Here is a 12,921-nt window from a genome sequence, read left to right on the forward strand (position 1 = left end):
AATAATGATCTTTAAAATAGCATCATATGACCCCTTTAAAGCAAGCTCTCATTCTTGAATCATGAGACACGGAATGATTGTGAAACTAGTCTTAAAGAACTTAAAAAGTGCCAAAAATCTGTGCAAATAGAGTTCACAATTTTGTTTGTGGGACGTCTCAGCTCAACATGCACAACTCCCTCATCGGGCTAAACAATAAGGATGGCTTGTAGCCAATTTGAGAGAGTTTCAAGCCATCTGATCTCCAGCCGGCAACAAAATCCCTGCAAATAGTCAACCCTTTCATGCATTCATAAGCTTTGACAACTTTAGTAACCAGGATCAAAGAAACTATGGGATGTGGGCGCACATTCACTTCCTGTCATCTCAACACACACCACCATGAGGCGAGTTTACTGAAGCCTCGTGGGGGACGCGAGGACGGGGTCTATTGTGTCACATACAGCAGATTTTTCTCATTGTGTTTGGTGTTTTTATTGTCCAGACTGGCGGATTGTTGCTGTAAATTGTGAGTCACAAGTTTCTCCTTGAACCGTGCAGTGCAAATAAGGATGGTAAATGCTTGTGACGCAATCAGAAAACAGGTGTTTAATACACATTTAAAAGAGAAAGAGAGGAAGAAAAGAAAGAAGAGAGGAAGCAGAGATGAGAAGATGTGAGCGTGGGCGCTGTCTGCTGTGCCCACGGACAGACATGAATCCTTTCAGACTGTATTAGCATCAAGGCAAAGAACACAGAAGAGATTTGTCAGCCAAGAACCGCACCGTTCTGCTTCTGTCTTTTTCGTTCTTTCTTTTTCACTGATCTGAAGAACTCTGAGGAGAGGAAACATCTCTTTTTAGTGATAGTTTTGTTTGGGGAGTTGCATCTTTCAAATAAAAGCCTCCGATATGATGCACGTCATACACAAATATGACAAGATATGGTTGAAAATGCAACGTTTCAATCTGACTGGCTGGTTTCAATGTCAATTCAGAAATAAATCTACAATGAGCACTTGAGGAAGAAATAAGAACAGGATTTGTGCTTTTTGTTTGTCAGGCTTGTTGTGTTTGAATCTGAATTAACAATAATAACAATTATGGACATAAAATTTTTTAAATAAAAATACTATAAAAGAACCATTAAAGTCCGTATGGTAATATTCTGAAGTCATATGCTTGGTTTTGTTTTTTGTGTGCAGGTGTATTATCATTTACCAAAATTTGATACAAAAAAAGTATTAGCGGGACAAACTTAAATGAAAACAAAATAAAAACTAAAGCTAAACTAAAACGGAAATAAAAATAAATTAAACCTAGACATAAATATAAAACATATAAATAAATAAAATTACTACAAATTAAACTAAAATAAAAATAAAAATGTTTAATATAAATAAATGCTAATTCAATATGTTAATAAAAACGGTAATCATGTATAATTAATTTTTAAAATTGTTTAAAATTGTTACATTAAAATTGTTATACAAAACATGTTAAAAGCACATAAAAATCACTCAATTAAATTGAAATGAAAACTGAAAATATAAAAATAAAAGCTAATTTAAATTAATAAAAACTATAACTGCATATATAAATAATACTGTTTAAAATAATATTGCATAATACAATAACACTGTGTGAGGAACAAACTGAAATTTAAAATTGTTTAAAATTGCTGTTATGTTAAATTATTATACAAAAACTAACAAAAATGTTGAAAGAACATAAAATCATTATACAAATGTAACTAATTAAAATGAAAACTTCAAATATAAAAATAAAAGCTAATTCAAAACATTAATTAAAAAACTACAATCTATAAGTAAGACCATGATCTATAAAACTAAATAATAATACTATATTAATAAAATATATAATCTATTACTGAAAGTATAATATAAACTAATTAATTCTAAAGAATAATACTATAACACTCTAAAAAATATACTATAAAACTTTAATTTTGCACAAAGATATAAGACAACTGGACTAACTATTATGCTTATTTTTTATGACATTTTTAGTCCCTTTTGTAGATTGACAGATGTGTTTACTACAGCATTTTTGTGTTTAAGTTCTTTCACAGGAACACTCAACTAAACAGCAAAAACATCAGAATACTGCACATGGCAGCATATTTACATGCATCAACTTGCATATTTGGTGTTTAACAACTTGGCAAAGCCCAGTGAAAAAATGAGGAGGAATTTGGATAGTTACTATTACTCCTAAACCCCTGAATGACTAACAATGGGAACGTCCATCAAACCCTGCTCTGTTTCTGTCTTTTTGTGTGCATCAGCAACAGCGTGTGAGAGTTAATCCACCTATAAACGTGCATCTGTTGCACTCCGTCTAGCGCATCTCACATTCTCAGCGATGACATCTAGGTGTGCAAATGCTCCCACAGCTGTGAACCCTCTCTAAAAGGAGATCACGGCTTAAACGACGGTCTCTAGATGCAGATCGCTGGCCAATGAGGCGGCACACAAGCCTGAGGAGACAGTGTTTGACTTCGTACAAATAGAGCAATAATGCTCAAGAGGGGGAAGCCATTACCGCGAGTCGTGTGAGGATATTTCAAGATGATTTGTATTCATTCCTGACGTTACTTTCACACTCTGTTAACCTCAGTGGTGGTGGGCTCTCGCGTCTGCGAGCCCCTCGGATTTGACGGGTGGTAAGCAAGGAGAGGTGCTGTCGGGTTAATGATGTGTGATCGTGCCGAAGAAGGCGGCCAATGGCACTCCAATGGCTCTTCGTGGCAGGGGTTGCCTAGCAACATACTGTAGGAAGAGTGGGAAAACCCGGGCTGTCATTCCACACACGCGGCGTCTCTGTGAATGCAAGCTCTGTGACACTGCACAGACAGCATGAAAGAACGCTGCAGTGCCCGAATGCATGTGTGAGGGCGGCAGTGTGCTTCTAAGACACCTGCGCATCAATTCATAGCCTTTTATGTGCTTTAAATGACTTCATTTTACAGAAATACCTGTAGTCTGGCACACCGCACAGCTATGCCTTAGCATCGCCTGTCAACCGCAATAACAACGGTGACTGCAATGGCAGCATGCTAGTGCATCAAAACATTTTCATGCAAACTTTAACATTGCCTTTTAGATGCACAAATAGACCTTTACACACATAGATTAAAGGAATAGTTCACCCAAAAATGAAAATTTGCTGAAAATGTACACACCGTCAGGCCATCCATGATTAGTTTGTATCTTTATCAGAACAGATTTGGAGAAATGTAGCATTCCATCACTTGCTCACCAATGGATCCTCTGCAGTGAATGGGTGCCGTCAGAATGAGAGTCCAAACAGCTGATAAAAACAAAGTAATCCACACCACTCCAGTCCATCAGTTACCATCTTGAGAAGTGAAAAGCTGTGGGTTTATACGAAATCATTAAGGCATTTCAACTTTGACCCGTCGCGTCTGGCTAAAATACCATAAATCCATAATCCATAATAACACTTCCTCCAGTGAAAAAGTCCATCTCCTGTTGTCCTCTCACATATTTGTTAAGAACATTTTCTGAACTGTTTTGGCTTGTAAACAGTGTTTGATCTGTGTAGATTTCTCTCCTGATTCAGATTACGCTGGAGAACCTAATATTATGGATTATGGAAGCAGTGGTTTGAAGTTAAAAACATCTTAAAGGATTTGTTGCTTACAAATCTGCATCTTTTCACTTCTCAAGACGTTAATTGATGGACTGGAGTGGTGTGGATTATTGTGATGTTTTTATCAGCTGTTTGGACGCTCATTCTGACGGCACCCATTCACTGCACAGGATCCATTGCTGAGGAACTGATATAATGCTCAATTTCTCCAAATCTGTTCTAATGAAGAAAAACACTCATCTACACCTTGGATGGACTAAGGGTGAGTACATAATAAGCAAATTTTCATTTTTGGGTGGAATATTTCTTTAAACAATATTGGCATTGATGTAGCCTACATTCTTGCCATTTGTTACTTGAATGTGCGAGACTTCTGGTGTCATTCACTTCCAGTTATTTTACATGTACAAAAACAGTCTGTTATGCTGCTTTATATTGCAAACTGACATTTCTTATCACATTATTTAATTTATTATTGTAATCATAAAAACACACTGTTTTGAAGCGAAAATAGTTTTATCGTTTACGGTACTTAGACAGATAAAATAGAAAATAGCTTATTTCCGTGTTGCAAGATACACTGTAGCATTGCATCATGTTTGTTTCAGCACATTGCATACTCGAAAAAAAAGTTACAAAAATACAAAAACAGAAAATTCAACACATAAAGCATCATGTTTTGCCATTACAGTATGTGAAGACTCACTGGCCAATTCAATTAAAATACACTCAGATAAAACGCTCTCTCCACTCGTTCTGCAGGTTATTGTAATTATCTCAATAAGTGTGCACCTCTGTTTTTGTCAGCTGCCTTGACCCTGTATTGTCAGTTCAGCACTTAGTGTCATGTTTTTACTATGTTGTGTCAAGTTGAGACCCTCTCAAGACCCTGCATTCTGTTCTATTCTGTTGCCCTCCATCTAGCTTATTAAAAAAAAAAAAATCACCAAATTAAAAATGCATCCAAAATTTCCAGTGTTTTTGAGGTGCTGAAAAAAAAAACATGATGCAATGCAATGGTGTATTAAAACATAAAATATGAATGGCTCTTGAAAATTGACTTGTGTTTGTCCATCTGCTGCCACAGATTTTTTTATTTTTTTGCATGCATTTATGGCTCAGATGCAGTGTTATTTCTATATTATTTATTATTATCTTATCTTAAAAAAAAAAAAAAAAGTAGTTTGGTAATTTTCCTTTGTTTTGGTTTATTTTAATTTTTTTTCAGTTAGTCATCAAGGCAACATTTCAACTTTTGATTTGTTTTTTTATGTTTAATTCAAGTTTTTAACTTCTAATATTAATAATAATCTAATATTTAATCTATTTTAATTACAGAAATATTTGTTTTTAAAAATATAAAAATATTTACAAAATATTTTAAATAAAATTAGTTTTGTTTTACTTAACAACACTGCTCAGGGGATTTGCCTATATACATTATATATTTGCCTATATACTGTGTGTATATATATATATATATATATATATATATTGGTCTGCATGCAAGCCATGCATTTTGCAAATCAATCAAATCCAAAGCACATAAGTGCAGTCCCTTACAAGCAACCATGTCCTGCTGGCATCAGGGTGATTGTTAACTTAGTGTACAAATTTTCAAATATTTACAGCAAAAGTGTATCATCTATAGGTCTCTTAGACGCTTGGAGCACTGGCGGCACTGCTTTACTCAAAAGGCAGCATGTTATTTACTCTGCCTGTAGATCAATACCTGCTGTACCTGCAATACCACTTTGCAGTGGCCAGTTTTGATTATTCAGGGCTGTCAATGCAGGAGTTTTCCACTGGATTCCACGGGGGAATGGGCAAGTATTGACCCACTTTTCCTATTCACAGCTCCTCATAGAGCTCCATCTGTCCATCTCTGCCAAACCTCAAGAGAAGTAAAGCTACTGCTGGTGTGCCGTTCATCCACATTAACTAATGTTCATGCAGGACTCTGAAGTGCACAAGGCGGAGATGGGCTTCTTAAGAGAGGCACAAAACCACAGAGATCGATTTACAGTGTTTACTGCAGATCTCTGTGCGTTCGTGCTGGAACAAAAGAGGATGAATATTTGATGTGGCCACAGACTCTGGAAATCAATAAAAGCTTTGTGGTTTCGTCTCACTTCTGACACAGTATATTAAACTGCATTAAAAGTGGTGAGAAATGACAGTGTTAAGCCTTGTGCACGAATATCGCGCGTGCTTATCGCCAGCGTTTTTCGATGCGTCTTGTGTGTTCATACCATAGACTGTATAAAAACATGGACGTAGTGTCCGTGACATCACCTGTAGGTTCCTGAAGAGCGTTTTTGAAGCTCAAAGTGGGCGGAGCCGGTCGTCGCCATCTTGGCAGTGTGTCACTCCCGGATAATCAAAAATGGGCAAAAAGGCGAGAGCTGGTTTCTGAAACCACGCCCACCTAGCTCGATGTGGTGACAGCAGCGGCAATCCACCTGTCACTTAAGTGGCCATGCCCTTAATTATGCAGAACTTTAAGGCTTAATATAATTTAAACGGATGACTTATAAAAAAATTCATCCCCCTCACAGTTGTCATGAAGGGCAAAATTAGCTATATAGACCAAAATAATTTTTTGAACCAGGCTGTAAACATGTTTTTTTCTGCTGTTAAGTTTTAATATGGGGAGTCTATGGGATTGACTACCTTTTGCAGCCAGCCTCTAGCGGCCAGTTGACGAATTACAGTTTAAGTCACTTCCGTGTTGGCTTCATGAGAGAGAGAGCGGGAGGTGAACATGCAAATTCACTCCCTGACATTAGATGGAGCTTAATGAAAAACAGAAATACCCCGGTACACATCGAATTCTATTTGATCTGCAATTCATCTCCATAACAACTCCCTCTTATCGAGATTTTTGTAGTCGCTGTCACGTTTGTAATAAAGCCCTTTGTGTTCAGACACCAATGAGACCAGCAGCTCTACATTCATCTTGCCTCGATGCTTCTTCTTTGTCTACTTACTTCCTCTTCGTCGTTAGGTATCAATGTGTGTTCGGCAAGACCGTTTTGTGCTTGAGCGCCACGACAGCGTCGTGTTTTACTGTAACTTCAGCAGCTCCAGACACGTGAACAAAAGCACCAATCTCATTGGTCGGCCAGTTTTTAACGCGGCACATCAAACCAAAAAAACGAACCCGAGGCGTTTTTTAAAAATGACGCTTTTACGCCTGGTGTTTTGCGCGTCGGTGTGCACACTCACACTGGCACACTTTGTTTAGTCACGAGGCGTTAAACGTCGGCAATAATCGCGCGTGATATTCGTCCCGGTGTGCACAAGCTTTTAAGCTGAAGAAATCAAAGATGGAAGCGCCTGAGTGATAGTTTGATGATGAACTACATCTTCACATTTTCTGAAGGAAGCAAGAGTGGTGTGAACGGTTGCTAAGGTGTTCCGAGCGATGTCACAAGGGAGTTCTATAGGTGGTTTCTAAAGTATCCTTAGTGGTTATTTGCATGTTTCTGTGGAGATAGCATGTTATTAGTGGTTGCTAGGGTGTTGTGGGTAGTTGTCAGCAGTTGCTAAGGTGTTCCGAATATTTATTGCTAGGGAGTGCTAGGTAGTTGCTAAGGTATTCTGAGTGGTTATGTGTGCATTTTTATTCAGTACGTACAGGTGCATCTCAATAAATTAGAATGTCGTGGAAAAGTTCATTTATTTCAGTAATTCAACTCAAATTGTGAAACTCGTGTATTAAATAAATTCAATGCACACAGAATGAAGTAGTTTAAGTCTTTGTTTATTTTAATTGTGATGATTTTGGCTCACATTTCACCCACCAATTCACTATCTCAACAAATTAGAATACTTCATAAGACACTTAAACTACTTCAGTCTGTGTGCATTGCATTTATTTAATATACGAGTTTCACAATTTGAGTTGATTTACTGAAATAAATGAACACAACATTCTAATTTATTGAGATGCACCTGTATGTTCACAGTGGTTGCTAGGTTGTTTTAAGTTAATATAATGCTGCTATTTACATGTTAACCGCCTCTCTAAGCAAACATATAACAATGTCCGTGCAACCACCCACACTCTAGCATCATAGAGTTTTGCAAGGGCTTTCTTCAGAAAATGCAAAGATAGTTCATTCTAAAGGGTGTAAGTCGGATCACTTAGAAAAGCAACCTTTCATTGACAAAATCAGTATGATTTTATGAATCACCAAGGTCCACTGTTTCAGCTAAAAATCTTCTTTACTGTTCTACTCGGGGGAAAAACAAATCCCCTACATTTTTGATGGCCTGAGAGTGGGTAAATTAACAGCACCTTTTCATTTTTGGGTAAACTACCCCTTTAAGGAGGATTTTAATAAACTCCTAATCCAACAGTAATTGTGTAACTTGCTTTAACAAGCATTAATAACCTCTGTGCAACAAGATTTATTTTTCCATTATTAAAGCCGAACAGGATAGAAAATGACATGTGGTATTGAAGCAATCGGCAAGATTATTGATTCAGTGTTGGCTTGATAAAACAGAATGGTAGTGTGTGTGTTTGGGCGGGGCTCTGATAATTATTCACCGAGAGAACATCTAATGAACTGTAACAGCTTCCTGTGCCAAGATTCCATCAGCTGCGATCAATGAAACACACTGCCAGCCTCCCGCATCGATCTCCTGCCAATCACTGTCTCCCAGCAACACAACCAAGATGCAGAAAAAAACCCAAAATGATTATCAATGTTTCCACTCCGCATCACAAGGTTTTATGAACGCAGTAGGACATAGAAGGCAACAGGAAAATGAGGAAATGTGAATCACAGCAGGAATGATGCACATCTCTTTTTTCACTTCATGCTTTGCCTCACTAATAAAAAAGCTAAACTTTGCCTGGCTATATTTAATTTTGTCTGTTTTATAGATTAAATTTTGATTCCTCCATCTGATTTGATTTGTGAGATCAGAAGTGAAGCTACATTGTGCACTTCAAAAAAAAAAAAATCTAAGGCTACAGATGCACCTTAAAATTACATGAATGCTTGATAAAACACGCCGCCTTTCTTTTGCATTTGGGCTTTCTCTTTCATTTCGGAGTGAATGCAATTGAGGCCGATCTTGGGTGATTGCATCGTGCAGCTGTTACCGTCACATTGATTGCATGGCTTTGATAGGCCATAGATGTTTACCCTTTAACTCCCCGTTAATTAGAGAACACAGAGCGAATGACACTATTGAGAGTCAAAAAACCCTACTTGAACGGTGTTTGAAAAGCAGGACATCACACAAGTGAAGAGAAACGCACAATAAGCCTTATATAACACAGTGTGGCATAATTAAATCTTTCTCTTTGAGCTTTTTTAGTATGAATGGATTCGTGTTTTCTTTCTATTTCAGAGGGAGCTGCGATCGAAAGGCCGCGTCGATCGGCTGTGTTCCAAGAAACACCCGTCCCTTGTGGAACACTCTGTCCTTCTCTTTTTCTCGCTCGCCTTGTCTTTGCTTTTGTTCTCTCGCATGGTTTTTCATTCTTACCTGATTTCTGGACTTGCAGTATTCGCTCGTACACACTGTCTGAGCTCTCCAGCAGCGTTCGGCAGGTCTGGATCATCTGTGAACACGGGAGAAAGGGACACGTAATGAGCATCTGTGCTGTTACTGTAACAGTCTGATGACAGCTCATTTGTAGTGTGTCACAGTGGCCTGTACCCTGCAGATACTCGCATACATTCAGAGGTCATAGGAAATGTAACAAATACATTCCAGTCACACAGAAAGTAAAAAAAATAAATAGGTAGTGATAAAATAATAAAAATTGTAAAAATACAATTCCGTCCTACTTTTGTATAAATGGCAATTCATGTGCCTGAGGTCATATGAATACATTCCAGTGACCAGAAAACTAAAGTAAAAAAATTGAATAAAATAAATAGTAATAAAATACTACAATAAATAAATAAGTAGTATTGTTTTCTCCTTTTGTGTAAATGATGAGAAGACATTTTCATGTTTAGAAATTATTCCTGAATATGGGTCTTTTATGAAGTTACACACATTTTACAGTAAATTATACAGTAGTTAGGAGCTGTATAATTCACAGATATTTAAAATTCTAAACCTTTTTAAAAGTTATACATTTGTCTTATGAAAAACAATTTATTATCTGTAATTTATTTATCTATTCATCCATCCCAAGGACAGGGCAACGACTGGGCTGATGGAGTCTGAGGGGGGGGGGGGGGGGGGGGGTTTTGGTGAATCTATTTTTGACCTTTTGAACAACATAAGATTAGTAGAAACAATACAAAACAGGAAGTACATGGTTGCTGAATTGGTTGTGCACAGCTCGCCTAAAGAGGAAAGTCATAGCAGCACAGAAAGTAGGACAGATTATGTAATAGATATGCTCTTTTGTTCAACATGGACCCACACACCCTTCTAATGAGGTGAGCAGATTCCTACATTTAATTACGCCAGACTATTCAGACACAAACTAAATCTAATTCAGACAGACATCTCGGCACAGGACAACGGCTACAGATCCTGCAGCGCTCCAACACCAACCACATCAGAAAGCCAGAGGCTGGTTCAAAAACTTCTCGTATGAGACTCAACATGCTGCCAAAACAGACAAAGTAAAGCTGCATTTATTAAAGGCCACATTATATCCTTTTTTCTTTGCTGAAGTTCATTTATAAGGCTAGTCTAGATTTCTTACACATTGTTTTTCATGTTCATTTTGTACCCTCTCTCTGACCCTTAGAAATAATCACAATTTTAATCATGCTAATACATGTTTTCGCTACTGTATATTTAAAGGTTTAGTTCACCCAAAAATGAAAATTCTGTCATTAATTACTCACCCTCGTGCTGTTCCTAACCCGTAAGACCTTCGTTCATCTTTGGAACACAATTTAAGATTTTTTTGATGAAATCTGAGGGCTCTCTGACCCTCCCATAGACAGCAAGGTAACTACCACGTTCAAGGTCCAGAAAAGTACCAAGAAGATCGACAAAGTAGTCTGTGTGACATCAGTGGTTCTACTGTAAAGTTACGAAGCTACGAAAATGTGGAATAAAGTCGTTATTTTTGTTTTCAATGTGCAAAAAAGTATTCTCATAGCTTCGTAACTTTACAGTTGAACCACTGATGTCACACGTACTACTTTGTCGATCATCTTGGATGTGGTAGTTACCTTGCTGTCTATGGGAGGGTTAGAGAGCCCTCATATTTCATCAAAAATATCTTAAATTGTGTTCCGAAGATGAACGAAGGTCTTACGGGTTTCGAACAACACAAGGGTGAGTAATTAATGACAGAATTTTCATTTTTGGGTGAACTAACCCTTTAATGTGTCTCTATGTAAATGAGCTGTGTTATGATTTACCAGCATAGTTCATCTCAGTCTCAAGCCTCGGTTTAAGTTTATTCATGCAGATTATGCATATGCTCGTTCTGACCTTTAGACTCTTGAAACGCTTGCATGTATCATAAAAACAAAGTCCTTTGGGAAGAGTTTACACTTACAAAACCTAACGGGGTGGGAAATGTGAAGTCATGCTTTAATTGTTGAAACTTCCTGCAGTTAACATGTTGAATTTATTTGGTAACAACGGCTGTTTAGTAGATTTCTTTTTTTGAAAGAAGATTCTTATGCTCTCCAAAGCTGCATTTATTTGATAAAAAATACAGTAAAAACAGCAATAATGTGAAATATTATTGCAATTTAAGATAACTGTTTTCTATTTGAATATATTTTAAAATTTAATTTATTTCTGTGATCAAAGCTGAATTTTCAGCATCATTACTCCAGTCTTCAGTGTCACAAGATCCTCCAGAAATAATTATAATATGCTGATTTGCTGCTTAAGAAACATTTATTATTAATATTATCGGTGTTGAAAACAGTTTTTTTTTGTGGAAACTGTGATACACATTTATTTGATTAATAGAAAAGTTGTTTATTTGAGAAAATAATCTTTTGCTACATTTTACAGAAAATGCCTTTACTGTCAATTTTGAATTTAATTTTATTTGTCCTTCTGGAATAAAGGAATTTTTTGTCATTTTTTACCCTTATTTGAAAGTTCAGAAATGTGTGTCTGGAAAACAAGTAACAAAAGGAAGATTTTCGCAACCTGTTTGTGGTATCATTTCTATGACAATGAATCAGCTGAGCTTGTCGTCTTGAGCAATTACTGGCTCTTGTGATGTAGAAACAAAGGATAAACTGAAACTTTAATTTAATGCACTGCCAATGGCACAGTTTCTTATGTACCGCAGGTCAGTCTAATTGAATTGTAGTGGCCAAAAGCATTGCAGGGTCACTTGTTGGGGCCAGATTATCTATCCATGCCAACAAAGAGGAGAACAGCTGCTTTAGTTTCGCGCCTGCATCTCTTTCCAATGGCTCGTGCTCAGAAACCTCTCACTGCGATCAGTAACGAGGCTGTGGCAACTTTCCAGGAAGTCGCACACTTTCTGATGGCTTCACCACGTGCCGACGGTCGCCCAGACCTGACAGAAGCAGACAGGAAAGCTAACAGTACGCAAGTGTCAAAACTATTTCTTCACACCATTCTACTCGGAGACCCATGCAGAGTTTGCATTCATCTGCAACCAAAACAATCACTGAAAGAACCTAGATGTGGGCTTGCACAGGCAAACACCACTCACACTCTCTACAGAAAATGTACAGATCAGTCACACTTCATTGTAAGGTCCAATTCTTACTATTAACTATGACATCTGCCTTAGTAAACTCATAATTTGGTGCTTAGTAATAGTTAGTAAGCTAGCTGTTAAGTTTAGGAATGAGTTAGGATTAAGATATCTAAAATATGGTCATGCACAATAAAGTATGTGCTTTATAAGTACTAATAAACAGCCAATATGCTAGTAATATGCATGCTTATAAGCAACTAGTTAATGTGAGAATTCACTTCTAGTGAGGTGACACTACACACATCCCATTTGTGGTAACTTGTGTTTATGAATGCATTTTAATCAAACTGAATGCATCTATCAAACTAGCCCTACATCCAAGTCATCCAAAAATCAATTCGGATTAGTTCACTACGAAATTATTCAGACACATTTATTGACAAGAGCCAACTCAGACGATCTGGTATATTTAATACCTTTTCTTTTTTTAAGAAATTAAAAAATATATTATTTATACTGAAAGGGCGCATTAAATAGTTTAAAGGGGTCATATGATGCTGCTAAAAAGAACATTATTTTGTGTATTTGGTGTAATGAAATGTGTTTATGCGGTTTAAGGTAAAAAAAAAAAAAAAAAATTTTTTTTCCAAAATATTTAATTTTTTTTTT

General features: G+C 36.9%; 1 protein-coding gene across 3 annotated transcripts in view; it reads right to left on the bottom strand.

Annotated features, from left to right (window-relative positions):
• Nucleotides 1-12,921, bottom strand: part of LOC107592112 (inactive phospholipase C-like protein 2) — a 62,876-nt gene that overhangs the window by 13,440 nt on the left and 36,515 nt on the right. The window contains exons 4-5 of one of the 3 annotated variants that reach the window (XM_016281494.1): nucleotides 9,123-9,198; nucleotides 192-815 (exon numbers count right to left, since the gene is read on the bottom strand). In XM_016281494.1, the coding sequence (XP_016136980.1) occupies nucleotides 748-815; nucleotides 9,123-9,198 (144 nt within the window). In that variant the 3' untranslated portion in view covers nucleotides 192-747. Of the gene's footprint in view, nucleotides 1-191; nucleotides 816-8,079; nucleotides 8,278-9,122; nucleotides 9,199-12,921 lie in introns of those variants that run through there. The other 2 variants (XM_016281495.1, XM_016281492.1) reach the window with 2 other exon arrangements.

Source organism: Sinocyclocheilus grahami, unplaced genomic scaffold (assembly GCF_001515645.1).
Source record: "Sinocyclocheilus grahami isolate Dianchi unplaced genomic scaffold, SAMN03320097.WGS_v1.1 scaffold150.1, whole genome shotgun sequence".
Taxonomy (NCBI): Eukaryota; Metazoa; Chordata; class Actinopteri; order Cypriniformes; family Cyprinidae; genus Sinocyclocheilus; species Sinocyclocheilus grahami.